Source organism: Marmota marmota, unplaced genomic scaffold, assembly GCF_001458135.2.
Source record: "Marmota marmota marmota unplaced genomic scaffold, marMar, whole genome shotgun sequence".
Lineage (NCBI taxonomy): Eukaryota > Metazoa > Chordata > Mammalia > Rodentia > Sciuridae > Marmota > Marmota marmota.
In genome coordinates this window covers 37,687,623-37,709,139 of record NW_026000057.1, presented here as the reverse complement: position 1 = coordinate 37,709,139, position 21,517 = coordinate 37,687,623, and the positions used below count along the sequence as shown (strand labels likewise).

The 21,517-nt window shown below is 41.6% G+C and overlaps 1 protein-coding gene across 2 annotated transcripts in view; it reads right to left on the bottom strand.

Annotated features, from left to right (window-relative positions):
• Positions 1 to 864: 864 nt before the first annotated feature.
• The window catches only part of Hadh (hydroxyacyl-CoA dehydrogenase), a 44,497-nt gene continuing 23,844 nt past the window's right edge, over positions 865 to 21,517 (bottom strand). For both annotated transcript variants that reach the window (XM_015484624.2, XM_048813714.1), the window contains exons 3-8: positions 20,027 to 20,184; positions 15,848 to 15,974; positions 12,641 to 12,730; positions 9,209 to 9,281; positions 3,324 to 3,440; positions 865 to 1,723 (exon numbers count right to left, since the gene is read on the bottom strand). In XM_015484624.2, the coding sequence (XP_015340110.1) occupies positions 1,605 to 1,723; positions 3,324 to 3,440; positions 9,209 to 9,281; positions 12,641 to 12,730; positions 15,848 to 15,974; positions 20,027 to 20,184 (684 nt within the window). In that variant the 3' untranslated portion in view covers positions 865 to 1,604. The remainder of the gene's footprint in view (positions 1,724 to 3,323; positions 3,441 to 9,208; positions 9,282 to 12,640; positions 12,731 to 15,847; positions 15,975 to 20,026; positions 20,185 to 21,517) is intronic.

The window sequence follows — 21,517 nt, the reverse complement described above, 5'->3', positions numbered from 1 at the left end:
GAGCAGAGAAAATGGTCATGGCAGTACAGGCACTTCCTTTTGTTAGTTAAGCAATGTTTAGGAAGCTTCTAAGCTTCTAGTGTGGCAGAAACATTATGTACGTACTTTTTCACTTTGCAATGCATTTGAACATTTTTAAAATTAATAATCTTCCTTTTATCAATTATGAAATGAAGAAAAAAAATCTCTCAACCATTTGCAACTATGCAAGGGCGCCCATTTGGAAGAAAAGTCCCATCTGCAGTTCAGATTTGAGATTTTCAAATTTACTCTTTTTTAAAAAAAATTTGTTTTTAGTTGTAGAGGACACAATACCTTCATTTTATTTATTTTTATGTGGTGCTGAAGATTGAACCCATTGCCTCACACATGCTAGGCAAGCCCTCTACCACTGAGCCACAACTCCAGCCCCAAATTTACTCTTTTGTACTTAATTTTATCATCAAAACCTAGATCTAATCTGTATTCTGCAACAAAATTATCTGGTGACCTTAGGCACATCCCTTAAACTCTCTGCTAATGAGGCCACTGGACCTCAGGGCTTCTGATGTTTTTCCAAGTCCTAAATTCTATCATGGAAGACACTTTCTCAAGCCAATGATTAAAAGAAGCTTAAGTTACATTACTTCACTTTGCTGGCAAAGAAGAAACAGATGTTCCTTAAAAATCATTCTCTGTGCCCTTATTACTACTTTATTGGTAAGAAATGTGAAAGGGACAGCCTCGGGCAGGCTTTACACAAATGCCTTCTGCCATTCCCTCACCATTGCTGCCACTTTATAAAATAACAATTGGCCAGAGAAGATAAGACATAGCTTTTGACTGGATCGTCAACCTTTACTTTTATAATAACTTAAGCATTTATAATTTTAAATTACATGTTTATTTCCAAATTTTCACAGATTAATAGATTGCATTTTATTAGAAGACAATTTACAGGAGTTTGCAGCACTGATTTCTTATTAAGAAAAAAAAGAGAGAGAGAGTAATGATTAGGATTTGATGATTAGGATTTATAGATATGAATGACTATGAAAAGACGTCTTCCTGGAAACCAAACATACACAGATATTTCCACCAATCCAGCAACAGTGTCTTGATGAGCTGAATAAAGACATAACATTTTAGGTCACACCCAGATGCAGGATAAGGCTCAAAACTGCAGGCAGCAAAATATTCTCAGAAAGGCAAGATGCAGGCACCACGGACTGCTGTTCCTCACAGATGCACAGTGTGCGTTGCTGGCTCCTCATAGGAGTGCACAGCAACATGAAGCCAGCAGCTCACTCTGGGAGGAAGGGCCTCTCCTTTCTGAGTGACTCAATCAATGTATTACATAAGAAACATTTGCTCCAAGGCACTGAGGGTGTAAAGTTTTTTAGAAAATACATAGAAATGAACAGACTAAAAAAAGAAGTTAATTATCAATGGAAGAATCTACCATTACTGTGACTAATGAAATAATTACCTCAAATTATAATCGAAATGCACATTGAACAGACTGCACAGTGAGGGATTGCCTGACCAAAGCGCATCCCCATGGCTCTTGGGGCTGGTTAGAGCACACTCACGAAACTTCTTCCCAAAGCCAGAGAAGCTGTGCATCATTTGTATTTGTAATATCCTTCTCCGGTCTTCTTGCCCAGCTTCTTCTCTGCTACCAGCTTATTTAGTGATGTGCTGGGCTGAAACAGTGGGTTCTTCGCATCCATTTCATGCCACCCTATTAAAAGGAGAGACAAAGTGCTCCGTATTCCCAAGGCACTTCTGGAAGTACAGCTTGGGGAAAAGGGCCTTACTTTGATGTGGGAAAGCTCCTGGGGCATGTTGCCCACTTAGGCCACCATGGCAGAGGCATGAGGCACTGAGGCATGTGCTGGTGTAGCCACATCAGCCCCAAAGCAGGCATGCTGCCACCCACCTGTGCCACTTGAAGCCCAGCCCTGTTATGGCCCTTCTGGGTATCCAATCAATTCCTGGAAATCGCTAAGTTCAAAGGTCCAAGAAAACTAATAAAACCTGTTAATTTGCTGGTTGGACTCCTAAGTAGCACAGTTGACTTTTAGAAAACATGTTGAAAATCTGAATTCCTATTACTTCCTACTACTGAATTTTGCTCCTCATAAAATTCAAGTTTCTTGCTTAAATTATAACCCCCCTCCTCCCCAATGCATATAACTTTTTGTGAAATATGGAGTAGAGAATTACTTTCAACTTCCATAATTCATTTAAAAAAAAATCTCATTGTTAGACCAATGCTTTATTTATTTATCTATTATTAGTTGTGGATGGACACAATACCTTCTTTTTTAAAAAATTTATTTTTATGTGGTGCTGAGGGTGGAACCCAGTGGCTCACATGTGCTAAGGCAAGTACTCCACAACTGAGCCACAACCCCAGCCTCAACAGTTCAGTTTCAGTAATTATTTTTATCTTGTCTTCAGAGTCACCACATTAAAGTGGATACATTTAAAAAAACAGTGGTGTATCTTGGTTGTAATGGAGGTCCCACAAATCAAATTGTGTGATAAAAAGGGACAATGACAGTCACATTTTCTTTCTCCTGCCATCAAATATTGAATCTGATACTAAGGTATGCATATGGTTTATTCCCCAAAGGTTCACGTGCTATAAGTTTGGTCCTCAGTGCTGGTGCCAAAGTGGTGAAACCTTTAAAAATTGGGCTTAGTGGAAAGTAATTAGGTCAATGGATGAATTCTGTCTCTTGGGAGCAAGTCTCCTATGACTAGATTACATCTTGAGAGACTGGCCTACTGCAATGCAAAGCCATCCCACACCATGGTCCCTTCTCACACCACTGTTTGCCTTTTCTACTTCTTTCTGAGTTGTGACCCAGCCAGAAGAGCTTTGCCAAACTCAAGCATCTTACTGTTTACTGTTGGGATTTTCCAGAATTATGAGTCAGAATTATGAATCAAATAAACTGCTTTCTTTTTTTTTTTTTTTTCGTGGTGTTAGGGATCGAACCCTAAGGTTCCTCCTGCATGCTTNCTCATGGTAGATTCTGCCATTGTTGGCCATGGTGTTCTTACAAAATCATAGGCCTTAGGGCAGGGGACTAATACTTAACAGCTGGACTTTTTCTGTTGTTTTGAGCATGTATGTACACTAGGGGCTTGTGGTGTTAGGGATCGAACCCAAGGCCTCCTGCATGCTAGATAAACACTGTATCACTGAGCTACACGCCCAGCCTTACCTCTTTTCCTTATGAAGTACCCAGTGTTGTTAAAGCAACACAAAATGGTGATACCCGGTGAAGCAATTCAATTTAACAAAAACAACAAAGGATTCCAATTCCTACCATCCAGAATGAACTTTGTAGTATCCAGTCCAACATAATCAAGAAGCTCAAATGGACCCATAGGGTATCCAGCTCCCAACTTCATTGCAGTGTCAATGTCTTCCTTGGATGCATCTCCTAAGGAAAAAGGGCAGCAGTGAGTCACCACCACTTTCCCCAAATTCTTCCTATCATGGGGTTTAGTCCCAGAATCAAAATTTCATATTTTACATTTAAAGCATGTCTAGAGTCCATGTGTTTTCTGAACTGGGTAAGATTTCATCTGAGATATTTGCCCAATATGTCACAAGATGTTCAAAGCAACTGTATCGTGTGAGGCAAATTCTGGAGCACTGCTGTTTGTTCATGGAGAGGGAAAGCCCTGGGTCTGGAAATGCTGGCTACTTCCTAACAAACTGGGGTTTTCCAACTCTGGAATCATTTCCTGAAATATCAGTTAATGCTACAGAAGATTTCTTTATTCATGAATGGGTTGCAAACACACACACACACACACACACACACACAGAGGTTTCTGTTTTCGTATGTATCACATATATATTTTCTTTTCTAGCTTTCTTTGTTTCACAAGTAACAAGTATTCCCCTGGAACCACATTCCCATGAATACATCAGTTAAGATAACTGTTTTTAAAAGTCCAAATTATTATGATTTAGATCTGGAATATCCCCCATAGGTATGTGTTGAGGATGTGGTACCCAATGCAGCAATGTCCAGAGGTGGGGCTTAGGGGAAGTGACTGGATCATGAGGGTTCTGACCTTATCAATGGATTAATCCATCTGCTATATTAATAGTGACCTATGGTGAGGAGTGAAACTATAGGTAGGTGGGACATGGTTGGAGGAAGTAGATTACCAGGGGCGTGCTTATTCCTGTATCTTATTCCTGGCTGTCCCATCCTATCCCCCGCAACCCCCGCTCTTTCTCTCCCTCTTAGCTGCCATGAGTTGACAGCTTTCCTCTACCACACCCTTGTGCCATTATATCCTGCCTCATCTTAGACCCAGAGCAATAGAACTGACCAACTATGGACTTCTAAACCCATGGGCCAAACTAAACCTTTCCTCCTTTAAGTTGTTAAGTATGTTTGGTCACAGCTGCAAAAAGCTTTCACAAACTGCTATGCACATATGAAAATGGGTTGAACAGACCTAGACAATTTTTTTTCCTTGAAAACTTCCCTGTAACATGCTGTCCTTTGGATCACAAGAGGACTTTATAGCGAACCAACCACCTGTGTATCCTTTCTCTGAAATCAGAAATTGGAATGAGCTATAACAAGTGGCTATCTAGAATTTTATTTCAAAGCACAAAGAAGTAGTTTAATGATATTCAGAGTTAAATAAAATGTTAAAACAGGATTTCATAATTCAGATTTTTAAGCACAAGGAGCAAGAACTACTAAAAAAGCTATAAAGACATATGTAATTTGGGGAGGGCAGGTACCAGGAATCTAACCTAGGACACTTAACCACTGAGCCACATCCCCAGTCCTTTTTATTCTTTTAAATTTTGAGACAAGGTCTCTCTAAGTTGCTTAGGGCCTCACTATGATGTTGTGGCTGGCCTCAAACTTGCAATCCTTCTGCCTCAGCCTCCCAGGTTGCTGGTATTACAGGCATGCACCAAAATGCCCTAAGACTATATTTTTTAAAAGTATAGAAAGTACTAACGTAATGCTGCAGAATTTCAGAGCAATTTAAGGTGAACAAAACACCACTCAAATTATTTTCTGTGCATGACATTAGTACTATACTAATTAGGATTCAAGACTTCTGAGAAATCATTGCCACAAAAAAGCAGAAAAGATCAGGTATATTAGCCTTATCAGGCGGCCTTATTGTTCACTCATGTTTGATTTATACCCATTGTGTAGCAGGCACCAAAGACGTACAGTGAGACAATGAAAAACAAGTACTCAAGGTACTTATGACAAAATGGGAAGACTAAAATGTGCAAACCAAAAAGACAATATAACAATTGCTGAAGCTGCATGAAGATTTACATGGCTCTGTGTGGGCAATGATGGGCAGATTCCAGAGGAGGGGAGACAGGAAGATAGAAGAACATGTGAAGTGGCAAAATGAGACGGAACATGGCAGGTTTGAGCCGTGGCTCTATGGCTCAAAAATGGATCTGACTCAGGATTTCAAGACCCTGCAACTTCTATGGTAGTACTGTTACCTCTAGATGATGGGGGGTAGCAGGCTTACAGACCCTTATCTCAGGGTTTAGCAACAGCTGCTCCCTGTGCCCGGAGCATGAAGCTCTTATTCTTTAGGTCTCAGCTCAGGTGTCACCTCGTCAGAGCCTCCTCTACTCCCTGCATCTAAAAGAGAAGCTCCCAGGACTCTGGGCTAGGGTTCCCACCATCCTAGACCCTCTGTCTCTACAATTCCTAGTCACAGTCTAACACTTCTCTACTGACTCATTTATATGGGGAGTGCCCACAAACAGCCCAATTGTTCCCACTTAACCTAAAGCCACTGAATCAAATTCATACTCAAAGAAGGAATATGAGCCCTCTAGGCAAGATAGTAATTCCTGATTCAGAGACTCACTTGAGGACTATATTACTTCTAAAAACAAAAAGACAATACCGTGTATTATGAAAAAAAAATTTTTAAATCTAGTTTTACAAAGTCAGCACAACTCTTAAAAGTTCTGTCTTGAGTAATAAAGAGCAAAAAAGGCAAAAAGAAGAGAGAGAAATAAAAGACACACACAGGGACTGGTGGACCAAGTGGGAGTTAAATGTTGTATCATATTGATCAATAATCCCTAAAATTCTTTTAAAAAAATTTTTTTTAGTTGTAGATGGACACAATACCTTTATTTTATTTGTTTATTTTTATGTGGTGCTAGGGATCGAAACCAGTGCCTCATGCATGCTAGGCAAGCGCTCCACCACTGAGCCACAACCCGGCCCCAATACTTAAACTTCTTTAGAGTTAAGTACTTCTCTAAGAATCTGGCATTCCTCCCATAGAAAATTTTGCATCAACCTTAGGAGGTTCATGAGACCCCTCCACCTCCCCTCAGGTAAGAGCCCTTAACTCTAGACAACAAAGAAAAGCTTCCTCAGTGTACTCAGAAATCTGCCTGGATGGGGACTGGGACCTGGGCCTGGTCTCAACATTGTTTCCTCTACCAGCAGCTCATCAGCACCACCTGCCAACTACTCTCAGCGTTACCAACAGAGACTCCCAATGTCCACATCAGTAGTTACCTCAATTCCAAATACCTGACCTGTGCAAGTGCTTTGGGGTCATGAAGAAGAGGAGGACCCAGATACTTCCCCAGAAGGGTATGGCAAGAGAAGACAGACATCCGCCATTCCACAGGGAAGGGATTGGCAAGTCAACCATAGGAGGGCCAAAGCAAAAAGAGCTATGAAAGATTATGTTCAGCATGGAGACAGAGGACACTCAGGTGGGGCATGGGAGTAAAGTATGTGGCAATAAACATCAGGGGCAGAGAGTGAGAACAGTTTGTACACAGTGGATTACCAGAGAACCACTGTGCATGTCTGGAGCAAGGGGTGACTACAAACAGAACATCCTATAGTGACTGGGGGCCAGGATTATCACATTCCCAGGACCTGTTCCCAGCACAGTCCTCTTGTAAAGAGCTCACTGTGTTGTCCACAACCAAGCTATAACTAGCAAACCATTATGGGCACCTGAGAGGGGACAGCAGTCTGGGCATCAGCCCATCCAATCTATATCCCTCCAACCCACAAGAATAGTGCTTGACTGCCCCTACCAGGCCTTCCCCATAGTGGAATGAGCAATAGTGAGTACTGAGCTGGACAATGAGAAGGCCCAACACAGGAGCCATGAGGCACAGTCAGCAAAGGCAAGAGAGGGCAATGGGCTTCCACTAGTCCCATAGGGAGTGGGTGATAAATAGCAGGAATTAGTTGTGTCCTGAAAGCTGTCCAAACATCTGGGGGCCTGACTAGACAGTAGCCCACACATCCTTCCAATGATCCTCTACCACTCAAAGCAGCCTTTGCCAATCCCATGGCCTAGGCTTATCAATAGTGTGGTACAGAAAAGCTTCCCTCAAATGAGGTGGGAAATGAAGTCACAGAGCATCTACAGAGGCTTTGTTGTGCTACTGGAGTCTGAGACACCCCCGCCAGGGTCTGTGGGTAAGATACAACACACAGCACCTCCACAACTTCCTCAACAGCACAGCACTTTCTTCGCAAGCACTGTAGAGGGGACAGGTCTGAGGAAGACATGAGGTAACAGGAACTTGTTTGGTGCCTGATGAAGCCTCACTGAGGAGGAGGGAGAGCTGGGATGGAAAGGGAGCAGGTACAACAGGAAGAATCAAGCAGATGTGGAAGACAGAAGAGAGGGAAACCAGAGACTTTGGGTGTCAACAAGTAACTGCGACAACCCAGCTGCAGAGCTGAGAATGGAGGCGGAGTGGTGGGCATGCACCTGAGCCCTATTCTGTGCTGGCTGGAAGGGGAGGGGCAGTAAGGTCACAGAAGGGATGTAGTAAGAGGTCTGGGTATGACATAAGGAGTGCAGACCACAGTGTGGATTACTGGAAAACTGCACCCACCCAGACCTCAGCTCCTTTAGGAGATGCACCAGCTCAAAGGCGTCAAAACGCCAGGAGATCAGCAATGACAGACTGTCCTGGAGAGCACCAAGAACAAACTAAAGCACATCCACCAGGCATCAAACCCTATCCTCTGTCACACCCCACAGGTAGCCTGCGATGGTAAAGGGCAAAGGTAGTCTGTTCTGAAAGGGACCACTGCTGCTGGGGAAGCAGAACAGAACAGCTTTCACCTTCCCATAAGATACTTGATACAGGAGAATGTATCAAAGGGACAGTGTAGTTCAGTGAGGAAAACACCATGAAGAGGTGGCTCAACCACATGCTACATTCTCAAACATTACATTTTATTAAAAAAAAAAAAATACAACTGCCTTTCAAGGTAGGCAAAATGCTGCACTTTCTTTGAGGTGTAATTAGGCATATTTGTTGATAGATAAACACAGAAGTGTTGGTTTGATCTTGGAGCAAAAGTGAGGCAATTGCTTCTATAAACCATAGAGAAAAGTTAATATTTAAAGCAGATCTTGAGGAAGCAAATGTGCTTTCATCTCTCAGGAAGAGCTGGTGTAAATGTTTTGTTTCAAAAATGACACTCTTCTGGGAGTGAGCATTTGTGAACGATGTCACTGAAAACAGTTACACTTGCTTTTTATGAAGTTCCATTACAGACTGCTTGCCTTCGAAGCAGATATGATAGTTACCTTTCCAAAAATGGGAGAGAAGGTGGGCAGGAGAATGAACATCAACTATAACCCTGGACCACGTCCCACGTTTTATGTTTCTTCAACAGGAAAAGTCTTTGCCAAACAAGTATTGAGGGAAAATTCTTAGATCATTTTTGAGGTTAAAAAAAAAAAAAAGAATCATGCCATCTTTCAATAAGTATGAACACAGGGCCATTAGAAATCATCTTTATCACATATCAGCTCTGTCACTTATTTCTGATACAAGTTTTTAGATCCTAAAGGAACTTTCAGTGTCCCCTCGTCTATTGATTTTCACATTATTATTATTCTTTGTTTGAAGCAGTATACTTTTAACCAAAGGCAAAGATCAAGGATATAAATCTGGGTCAGCCACGCAATTGCTCAGACTGGTACTGCAGTGGAGGCCCACAGCCACCTGTTAGAGGCCTCACAGAGAATCTGGGAGACCTGGATATAATGAAAAAGGTTCTGAGGCCATGGAGAGGCTAAGATGACACAGCTAGAGAACTGCAGTTCCTTCCTCTACTATGTGGCCCTGCTTTCTACACACTTCATAAGAAATCTAGATCTCGGTCCAGCTCAGGAAGAGTACCTCGTTCATGCATCCTGATCGCTTCTATAAGGTATGGCACCAGGAGACGGTTCACAATAAACCCAGGAGTGTCCTATTTCAGAAAAGAGAAAAAGAAAAATGACTTTTCATTAAACTTCATCTTTTTTGAAGTCACCACTTTTGTGAAGATCATTACTTCTTGCCTTGGATTAAGTTGCCCACATTTATCAAGCTATATACATTTTCAAATTTGTTTTAAAGTACCTATTTTTATCTCACATGACAATGTAATCTTTTCTTCTTTCCTATCCCATTTTTCTTTCAGCAACCTCAGGAAAATTATCACTCCATCTAGAACAATCCTTCAAGGAGTACTATTTTCCAGGCTCTGGCACATTCTTGGGCTACTCAGTGTCCTTGCACAATGCAGCACAGTAGAGTCCAGGACAGGTGCAGGGACAAAGGAGTGGGTCCCCTGGTAGGTGGTTGGCCCTTCATGGCACAGCTTGGCACCATCCACCTCTCCAGGGGATGACTCCGGGCACTGAATTTCTTTGCATGAGTACAACACTTAATCATCTCTCCAAAAGGATCAGTATGAGATTTCGATTTTTATTTACTGATCTCTTTGGTGGGCTTATGGAGAAGGTCAGATTGGTAATGTTTTGATGGTGTTTATGTGAAGCTAATTTCCACTAAGTAAACAGTGCTCCCTCTTCTGTCAAAAAGCTCTAATCTGGGCTGGGGTTGTGGCTCAGTGGTAGAGCACTTGCCTAGCACATATGAGGCACTAGGTTTGATTCCTTTAGGAGATACACCAGCTCAAAGGCCTCAAAACGCCAGGAGATCAGCAATGACAGACTGTCCTGGAGAGCACCAAGAACAAACTAAAGCACATCCACCAGGCATCAAACCCTGTCCTCTGTCACAAATTTTTGCCACACACACATCAGATAGAGCACTAATCTCCAGGATATATAAAGAACTCAAAAAACTTAACACCAAAAACACAAACAACCCAATCAATAAATGGGCTAATGAGGTGAACAGACACTTCTCAGAAAAAGATATACAATCGATCAATAAATATATGAAAAAAATGTTCAACATCTCTAGTAATTAGAGAAATGCAAATCAAAACTACTCTTAAGATTTCATCTTTGCCAGTCAGAATGGCAGTTATCAAGAATACAAACAACAATAAGTTTTGGTGAGGATGTGGGGGAAAGGCACACACATACCTTGCTGGTGGGACTGTAAATTGGTACAACCAATCTGCAAAGCAGTATGGAGATTCCTTAGAAAACTTGGAATGGAACCACCATTTGACCCAGCTATCCCACTCCTCGGTCTAACTGAGAGAACTTAAAAGCATCATGTTACAGTAATGCAGCCACATCAATGTTTATAGCAGCTAGATTCACAATAGTTAAACTGTGGAAGCAACCTAGATGCCCTTCAATAGATGAATGGATAAAGAACTGTGGTACATATACACAGTGGAATATTATTCAGCATTAAAAGAGAACAAAATTATGGCATTTGCAGGTAAATGGGTGGAGCTAAAGAATATCATGCTAAGCGAAGTAAACCAATCCCCCAAAACCGAAGGCTGAATGCTCTCTGATAAGTGGATGCTGATCCATAGGGGAGGCATGGGGAAAATGGGGCAACTTTGTACAAAGGAGAGTGGAAAGGGGGCCCGGGGACAGGAAAGATGGAATGAGATGGACATTATTACCCTAGATACATGCATGACTGCACATATGGTGCAACTTAACATGGTGTACAACCAGAGAAATGAAAAGTTGTGCTACAATTGTTTACGATGAATCAAAATGCATTCTGCGGTTGTGTATACCTAATTAGAATACATTAATTTTTAAAATTAAAAAAAAAGTAGCTGAATACAAGAAAAAAAAAGTGGGGGCTGGGGATATCACTCAGTGATACAGCACTTGCCTAGTATATGTAAAACCCTGGTTTTAATTCCAATACTGCAAAACAACAATAAAAACTACTGAGACTTCCTAATAACACCAGACTGGTGGACTAGGGGGACCAGCATATACAAGTCTTTGGCTTAATGAGGCCTACATCAACATATGTCTTGTTCAGATGATTCATGGATGATATGACTTTTTGTGGGTTAATACAATACTATAAGTTCAAATGTAAGACTATTTTAGAAAAGTATGCCAAGAAAGAACCATAAAGATACAAAAAATCATGACAAATAAAGGTCACAACTTATATTTATAAAACTTTTAAAGGTGTGGCATTTTGTACCTTTTTTTTAAAAAAACTGCAAAGTCATGCAGAAGTATAGTCCCTAAGTTTGGGGAGAATGAAGGTAATCGGAAAACTAAATGGGGAACTAAAGTCAAATGCGCAACCTGAAGGTAATCAAAATGACAGACACCAATAACTGGGATCATTTTACAAATAATAACTGGGTATCTTAGGAAAAGGGGTTTAAACTGAAGGTCAAGCCTGCTTTCCCTTCAACATGCTTCTCACTGGAAAACATAATGCTACATTCTATAGAGAAGCACTTCCTTAATGCTACAGGTTAATCAGGTTGGTCTCTTCCTGTGTCATTGTTTCCCTAACTATCTGTAGTGTTCTTTTCAAAAGATCTTTTCATAGGTTTCTGTTACAGATGTATGTGTCCAGCAAGCTGTAACTGACATAAAGCGTTCCCGAGTCACAAGGGCCAACAGCAGATAAAGCTAGTGGGCCACAAAAACCATGTATGAAAATATAACTGCTTATTTATAGACAAAAACCAGGGCCCAAAGAGAACTCCTAAGTCTTCTATTCAGCTGGAGCCCTAAGATCTATTTGAATCTCAAGACTATCCACCTGAAGACCCTGGGCACAGGTCAGGAGTCTGGTTTCCTTGCCCAAAAACCAGAATGAAGGTACAACCTGATCTTATGGCTCATGGACAATTCTGCAGTAAACAAGTGCCCCATCTCTCATATATCATTCTATTAGAAGTATTCTACCTGAACTAAGTCAGGTTCCAAGGGAAACCACCTCCCAAGCTACCTACAGTTTGGATGCTGTTTGTCTCCCTAGAGGTTAGTGTTTTGGGAGCCTGGTCTCCTGAGAGATGGTGTGGAACCTTTAAGAGGTGAAGCCTAGCAGGAGGTTCTTAGGTTATTGCAGGAACTCACTTGGAAGGAATTACTGGTATTCTGGAATGAATTCTTCAAAGAATGAGTTGTTATAAAAAGCCTAGGCATGATCCGAGTCTCTCCTTGGCTTCCTATATAGACATATGATTCCTCCTGTATATGCTCTGGTCAATGTGACACCATCAGCCATGAGCTGATGCTGATGCTAGCTAACACCATGCCTTTGAATCTCCAGAACTGTATGCTAAATAAACCTCTCTTCTTTATGAAGTTAGTCTGCCTTAGGTATTTTGTCATAGTAACTGAAAATAGACTACCCATACTCTACCTTGCAAGAAACAGGATGTTTTCCCAAGGCTTTGCTAAAGTCCACCAGAGATTCAAATGTCTTCTGGCTTGTCATTGGTGTTTTAATGACCTGGAAATGTAAAGCAAAGAATTATGTCTGGAAAGCAGCAAACAAGTGCAATGAATCATAGAATGATTCAAGGAAACACTGATTTAACAGGGTCCATATAGATGGCAAAAACAATTTTAGTTTCAGCATAAAAATAGAGATCTTAAGCCAAAAACAAAATGTTTACCAAAATGTCTATTTTAAGATAGTGAAATACTATAAAATGCAAAAAAATCAAGGCTTACAATGTAAGTGGAGAAAGTATTGGGCAGAGGGAGGGTACAGGACAGTTCTACAGGTCTGTCACTGAGACAGTCCTGAATTCAAATACCAGTTGCTCTAGGTGCAGAGGTACACACCTGTAATTCCAGCAGCTCAGGAGGCAGAGGCAGGAGATTCACAAGTTTAAAGCCAATCTCAGTAAGTTTAATGAGGCCCTAAGGACTTAGTAAGACCATGTCTCAAAACAAACAAAAATCCCCTGTTTTACTACTTACTGGCTGTTTCTTCAAGGTGAATTGACAATAAAATCAATCTATCCATCTCAATGAGGTGAGAAAAAAATTAAAATGGGGGTAAAGCACTAAGCACAGCTCTGAGCAGGTATGAAGGGCTCAGGAAATGCTGGCTTTTCTTATTGTTTTAGTAGTCATTCAGGGTGGTGGAGGGTAGGAGAGTGTGGAGACTGCCCTTAGAGCTGTCTGCACAGAACCTCACTTTCTCCTACTATAGAGAAAGAGCTCCAGCAAAAGGAGTGATTTGCTCAAGGAGTGATTTCCTCCTGGCCTCCTAGATGTGAAACCCTCCCACTGTTCCTCCTTCTCCCACACAGATGCCCTAGGGCCCACACCCCCCTTTGCTTTTGAACAGAATCCTCCCAAGAGGAAGCCAACAGGACCAGGTCCTGCCACCTGCTCCAGCAGCCCTCCTTCCCTGCCCTGTGGTGCACACAAGGGTACAGCTGCTACCCCACTCAGGTGGAGAGGAGGTGGTACCAAGAACACTGCCAGTAAGCACTTATAGGATCCACCTGTAAGGAATTAGATTTGGGTAAATGTAGAGACTCAGGTGAATTTAAACACACACACACACAATTTAAATGCCAGTAAAGAACTTCCAGTAGAGTTAAAGTGAGGAGGTATGGCTTTTACATCAGATCCTTTATGTCACCTTGGGCAAGTGCCTTACCTCTCTCCTATGAAATGAGCATCTTCATACAAAAAGGTCCTCCTGCCTAGGAGGGCCAGAGAAGTGCCTGGCTTAATGAGCTAATGTCAATGCAGGGTTAAAGAACAAAGGATCACGACTGCTCATGTTCTAGGTGATCACAGCCTGGGTGTGGTGGCATGTTCTGACACTGAGTAAAGTTAATGAGTAGAAACAGAAACAAGCATCAGAAAGACAAAGACAAGGAGCAGGACGAAAGCAACAAGAAACTGACCTGTAGGTTCACAGACCCTGTGAACAGCAATCCTGAAGCTGTTCCTGAAAAGTCTCTATCAGACCTACACAAAATGAGCTAGGCATATTCTAGTTAAATGGAACTATGTTAACTATGGAATCTTAAAAATAAGTTATTGGGTTAAAGGAGTCAACAATAAAGTTCTGTTCTTGTAAAGGGTAGGGATGTGTTCAACATATAGCAATGTGCTATAGATAGTCTCAGTGATACAGCACTTGCTATATCACTGAGACTATCTATAGTTCCGACAAGTTCAGTCCCAAGGTGGTGAGCCACTCAGCTTACCACACAATTCATTCTGGTGCTCACCACCAGCAACATATATATAAGAGCTGAAGCTAAAAAATAAAAATTAAATAGAGCACTTTTACAAAATGTTTCCTAGAAAATAACATTTGCTAAGCATTATCTGTTAACAACCAACATTCTACATCTCTAAAGACATAGTCAGTATTAGATAAATGCAGTTGAAACATTATTAGCAGTTAAAGTAACTCTACAGAGTGTGTTAAAGTGTTTTTATCTCCAAACAAGTATACATGATACAGTAAATAATTAGTTCCTACATACTAAAATGTTGAAAATTTATTCTATTTCTTTGCTTTTACTGCGTAAGAGTAAATGCTATTTTTCTTTGCTAAACTTCTTTAAAATCAGCCTAATGAGTAAATTGGAAGAAGCTGAAGAAGCATCAGAGCTGTCACTTGAGACAAAGGTCTAAGAGTCATCATTATGACTGATGATTACAAAATGGCTATACTGGGGGAGGTAGGCAGTGAGGGAATAAAAGAAGGAAAGGGGGCGGAGGAGAAAGAAGGCCGCAGTGAGCAGACAGACCGAGTCCACACTTTGGCAGTAAGGCCACAGTCAGTCTCTGGAAGCTTGCCTTGACTCCACACAGGCAGCGTCCCCCACACTTCACACGGCAATAACTCCTCAACCTCGGAACAAATGCTGCTTTAATAGCAGCTGCTCCTCTGACCCTATAATTAGCCCCAGTAAAGAGCAAGTTGCCACATTTAAGGTGCAAATTGTCTATTGTGACTCCATCTCCCTTACACCCAAGTCTCTAAGCAAACAAGCAGAAGCAGCCCAAAGAGGAACACTATAGGTAATCCTGCCTGGCCTTTACTTCCACCTCTCAACATTGTGGACAGGAGGCTCCCAGGCTATCGGAAGCTGCTCTGAACAGTTCTGATCACAACATAGAGATATGCCTCCTCTGGGGACAATTTAAGGCATATGGGGCCAGAATTCACCCCAGGAATGGTGGACAAGGTAGTACATGAGATTTAATAAAAATTCTATCTATAGCATAGAGCAAGCTGACCTCAACAAGACAGTATGAATGTGTGTGGGTCTCCCCTCCACGGTCTCATCAAGCCAGTGGTCTTTAGTGTTGCCTCCCAAACTGATTGATACCTTTCTCAGCAATGCCACAACCATAACAATAGCATTCCATAGCCCTCCAAACACAGGATTGTAAAGACACAAATTACAGGCAACTTTCTAGGTGCTTTTTCTTCCTTTGGCCCTGAAAAGGACAAGAGAAGCACAAGCACAGGACAATCTTCCACCCTCCCATTAAAACCCATCCAACATAATCCCCAGTGGCAGGGCCAGGAGACTCAGAAGCCAAGTAATAGAGAGCAAGACACAAGCAGATACCCACTGACCTCTACGAGTTTCATCAGGGGTACTGGGTTGAAGAAATGAAGGCCGGCAAATCGGTCTTGTCTGGTGGTGGCATTGGCTATGCTTGTGATCTGCAAAGAGGAAGTGTTGCTGGCAAAAATTGTATGTCTGTGGAGAGAAAAATGGTGAATCAGAATGAGTCCCAACTTTGGAGACATGCAGCAACATGCTCAGGTGCCATGCCCAAGGTACCTGCTTACTGCCAGATCTGTTGTCCCCACCTGCCGAGGATGTCAAGGAAAAGACACATCTTCACACAAGAGGCTGAAATTAAGTAGCCTCAGTTTTGTTTAAATCTTAAAATTTTAAATTAAGTAGGTTACCTTTTCTAAAGGCACATGTAATCTTTACCAATCTTCCCTTAATTTCCAGGAACTTAATTTCTCCAATCTACTTGTATTAGCTACTTTTCATGTTATATGAGGAACAAAAAAAGAAGGTAACTAATTGACCAAGCAACAAAACCAACCTCAGTCACAAAATGAAACTCAAAGTGATCCAATTAATGAAAAAAGAAAGATGGATATCTAAAATCAACAACAAAAAAACTAAATATCCCAAATCTCCAACAAGAAACATCTGATGGGAAACACAAGCTTAGAACTTTCCTCTCAAGTGAAAAATCCTTACTTTACATTAGATGAGAATTTAAAATGAAAACAAAAGAAAACAAACATGGTCTAAAGAAGTATTAAAGTTACACAGGTACTCTTGGGGAAGGGAGGACACATGAATATACATGATATATGTTGTAATGTCTCCTGAAAAGTTCCATCTTCTTTTGTGTGTATAAATCAACTGGTTAATTTTACAAAAGTCCATGCTGACTTAAACCAAATTTAATTTTCAAATGAGGTTCCAAAAGCAGGAAAGGCAAATCCTTGGAGACAGGACTTCTCAGTTTTCCTATAGCACCACCTTGTGGATAATACTACATAAATCAGCCTAATGTCAATCACCACCACTCTAAAGGCCTGGTCACAGAACAGGATGGGCAGTGGTTCTGTTACTAACCAGATTCTTGAGAGTTCCTGATATCCTACAAGACAATACTACAATGTGCTTGAAATCAAGAGTGGTGGGAGGTGGTAAGGGGAAGGAAGAAGAAACCCATAATTTGGAGAGAACAGTGAGGTGAAAGAAGAGGCCAATGTGGGTTAGGTGGCTGACAGATAAGGCTCCAGCATCCTTGTCTCAGGTCAGCTCTTCCTTTCAAGACATAAGCACACCTACTTTTCTCAAACTACTTTCAAGTTAAGCAATTTAAAGGCCAGGCAAAGAGGCTTTTCTTTAAAATAAATAAGACATTTCTAAGGTTTTAAAAATTTAGTTATTGGGCTGGAGTTGTGGCCCAGTGGTGGAGCTCTCACCTAGCACATGCGAGGCCCTGGGTTCGATCCTCAGAACCACATAAAAATAAATAAAATAAAGATATTGTGTCTAGTTACAACAAATAAATAAAAAAAATAAGCACACAGACAAACAAAATAAAGGTGTTGTGTCCCAACTAAAAAATAAGTATTAAAAAAAATTTTAGTTCTCAAAGTTTCTTGCTTTTTAATAAGTGGGGAAAATAATGTAAACTATCCCCCACTGGAGAAGGTAACGAAAGAAGATCCACTGTGTGGCTGACACAGCACTCAGGGCAGCCAGGCACTTGGAACCACAAGGTCGGCAGGGAGGGCACGTGCCCAGCGCTGTGCGAGCAATGGCTCCCAGGATCCCTTAAGAAAAGAAAGCTTTAGCCAGGCTCGGTGGCACATGCCTATCATCTCAGTGACTCAGAAGCCTGAGGCAGGAGAATCACAAGTTTAAGGCCAGCCAGGGCAACTTAACAAGACCCGAAGCAACTTAATGAAACCCTGTCTCAAAAAAAAAAAAAAGGATGGAGATATACCTCAGTGGCAAAGCATTCCTGGGTCCAATCCACAGTACCAAAAATAAGAAATAAAAAGGTTTATTTCAAAGACTAGTGTTACACTTATAATGTGATAGGTACCACATTTACAAGACATTTTTAGGACATTTGAAGGGCCACTCCTCTACAAAAAGGCAGCATGCAGGCAAACTTGGTAAAATAATGAAGGGACCCTGAGCTTGGTCCCAGTGTGTCCAGGGCATGTTTTACCAGTAAGAGGCAGACATCCTGCCAGCAGACCTCTGTCCCTACCCCATCAGCACAGGCTGGCTCAGCTCCTAACAGCCTCACACTGCTGTTTTTCAGGACAAACTAAATGATTTTTACATATTAAAGCACAGGTCTGTCTTATGTTCCACAAAAAATACTCATATTTTCCTGGAAACACATGACTCTTTCATATCATATTTTGTTTTTCTCTTTCTGATACTCAGATACCCCAAACTACTTTTCTTTTAAAAGCACTAAAAGAAAATAACAGCATAAGCATGATGATCACTAACATCACACTCAGGTCTTTGTGTCAAGACAAGAGAGGGTGATGGTGATTGCAGAAGATCGGAGTCCAGGCTTTGTGAATGGGGAGAGCCAGGACATGGCTCCAGATGCCTGTAGTTGCCACCGACTTTTCCTTTAGAGTTTCCTCTACTGCTGGGGAAGTCATGTTCTTTTCCGGATGCAGCTGTTTCATCAGGGCTTCCATTGGGAACTTTATCACTTGAACCTATTTTCTTCTCCCACTAAGAGATCTAACTATAAAAACTCAGCAACAAAGTATTTCTCAATAAATGTGCTTAAGAAAGAAAACAATTTAGGAAGCATTCAACAGTGGTAGTAAACTAAAATGAAAACAGAGTGCAGAAAAGGATGGCTGAAGGCCAGCAAAGGAGTCACATCTTCAGCAGGCCTACTACGAGTTATCCCTTTACTTTCATGTGTCACATCCGCTTTACATGAGCTCAAGTGACAGAGCCTGACTCACAGCAGGCACTCAGGAAACAAGAATGAAACAACTGTGCAATACATGCCACTATTCCTATCATCAGATAGGGTGACACTTTTAGAGAGTTGTAACTGAGAGTCTTGGAAATTATTTGCCCTAAACCTAAAATCGAGGATCTTCCAAGGTCAGAGAATAAAGTGGTTGGTGCTGACACAAGTCCAGCCTCCTGACTTTCCTCTCATGTACTTGTTACCCACCACTGACAGCCACAGAGCAGTCACGCCTGCCGCTGTTGCTAGGAATGATCAGTCTTGTAAAAAAGGTCAAATTCTTTGACAAAATGCCTATCTGTGGCAGGTGTTTTAATATCCAGGAGGGCTCCATGCTGACTTGGGAGTCAACCCCAGTACCAAGAGTGTCTTCTGTCAGGTATTTCTGTAGCCTGAAGGCACAGATAGCAGAGTGATATACAGATGACAGGAAGACAGGCTTTTTTTCTGTCAGGTGCCACAGCTCTGAGAGTTGACATTCTAGCAGGATATTATATGAATATCTCAACTGTTCACTAGTGGATCCCTGAGAATTATTTTTGCCTTTCAGGTCTAACCTATAAAGGCAATTAGTATGTCAAATCAATCATTCGGGATCACAATCACCAAATGCCAAAGGTTGAACGTAATAAAAAGCTCTGGATTCTCAGGGAAATCCAGAGATGCCACTGCCTGAACAGTCCCGGGTCCTGTGCAAGCCTACACCTAACTCAGGTGGCTCTTTTTTGCCGTGAAAGCCGATAAGGAGTCAGTGTTCCTTTAAATGTTCCCAAGAGTGTTTTCACTGAGCCCAGAAAAAACTCAAAATAGAGGAGTCTTGAGGAACTATACAGACAGAAGGACATTCCCTTTAATGACAACATTCTGTCTGCTCACCCCAAATACAGAGAAACACGAAACTGATAGACTCTTAAGGACGTGCTGAAGCCTCCTCCATTCTCACTACGGAGGGGCCATGATCTGGATGCTGCAAAGAACATACAGGCCTGTCCCTAAATGGACCTGTCCACTTAACAACAGGCAATTTCACCCTCATTTGTAAACAAGCATCAGGTCAGGGTAGCCCAAGCCTCAGGAAGCAAATTGGGAGTGGGTGAATGGAAGACAAAGGAAACGGTATTGGCTCTTCTGGAACAGCTGCAAGGTAGTAAAGAAGTGGCCCTGGTATCAGAACAACAAACAAGGAGGAATGCTCAAGGCCAGGGAAGGAGCCCTCAGAACCTGACAAGAACATTCAAGGGTCACATACTCAGCAGCAAACTTGTCCAGCCTTTGGAAGAGCTCGTTCTTCACCTTCAGGTTCTCCACGATGGCCTCCACCACCAGGTCTGTGCTGTGGACAACAGATGCTGCATCTGTGCAGGTTGATATGCTGCTCAGGGTCTTCTCCACAAACTCATCACCAGCCTAATGCAGTGGGAGGAAACAGAAGAGAGCTGAAAATCACGGGGTTCACAGGAAAATGGTGGGACTTGCTCCTAAAACAGAAGGAAGGAGGGCTGGAGAAACCAACATGCTCAGACACAACTTGAACACACCCTGAGAAATCAAACTGTGTTTCTGCCTAGAGACAATGGCATCTCGATGCAATTCTAGACAGGTCACAGTCTGCCTGTGAACAGCTGGGCACAGCTATGAGGTCCCAGGCAGATAGAGTTATAAAAGGCCTGGGCTGAGTATTGGTGTCCAGGACAGAGAGGTACTAAACCCAGACTCTTTGCATTTGCCATATGCCTGACACAACTATCACTGTCCTCTGTTGGTAATGATCTATCCAGTTCTTAGTTTTGCTCCAGTTACTAAACGGAGTGCTATTCACAGCTACTGTACTATTTGTTCTCAGAATACTTATGAAACTTGCAATTTGTCTTTCCAGAAAAGGACAAAAACTTACCTCAGCACTACTCATCCATCTTGAAGTGGTGCAGACTACTCCCCTCTAATAGAAGGTAGAGGAAAGCCAAACTAAGCAGTCAAATAATAATCACTCATTATGGGGCTGAGGTTATAGCTCAGAGGGAGAATGCTTGCCTCACACGTGTGAGCACTGAGTTTGATCCTTAGCACCTCATAAAAATAAATAAACATATTAAAAAAATAATCACTCATCATGTGCCAGCAACTGATGCGTCAAAAACAAGCTAGAAACCATCTCTGCTCTCAAAGATCTTGTAGTCTCCTGTGACTTCAGGTTCCACAAACAGACCTCAGTTGGGGCAGAAACAGAAGCAATGCCTCTATAAGCAGCCATTTTATTTCAAGATGTAATTTGTCCATAGGGCATTGTAACGGTTGTAATGAGAAAATCATCCAAAGTCATCACGGAATAAACAGCCAGATCAGTTGTTCAACAGAAACACAATTGTGAGATAAGAGATAATTCTAAATTTTCTATTAGCCAGATTAAAATGAAAAGAAATTAAGGGATGAAATCAACTTTATTTAAGTTTAAGATACTATCACTTCAACATGTAATCAACTCTTTACATTTTTTTTCTATTGAGTCTTTAAAATATGTGTCTAGTTTACACTTAGAGCATGACTATATTTGGATTAGCTACATTTCAAGTGCTCAATGGTCACCCATAACTAGTAGCTATTATACTGGTCAGCACTGGTTAAAAAGTATGTCAACCAGACAAGTTAAACTGACATCTCTTTCACCTGATGGTGACCCCAGCAGAGGAGAGAAAACATCAGACTAGACTTCTGAAGAGTTAACAATCAGGAGCTGAGCAAA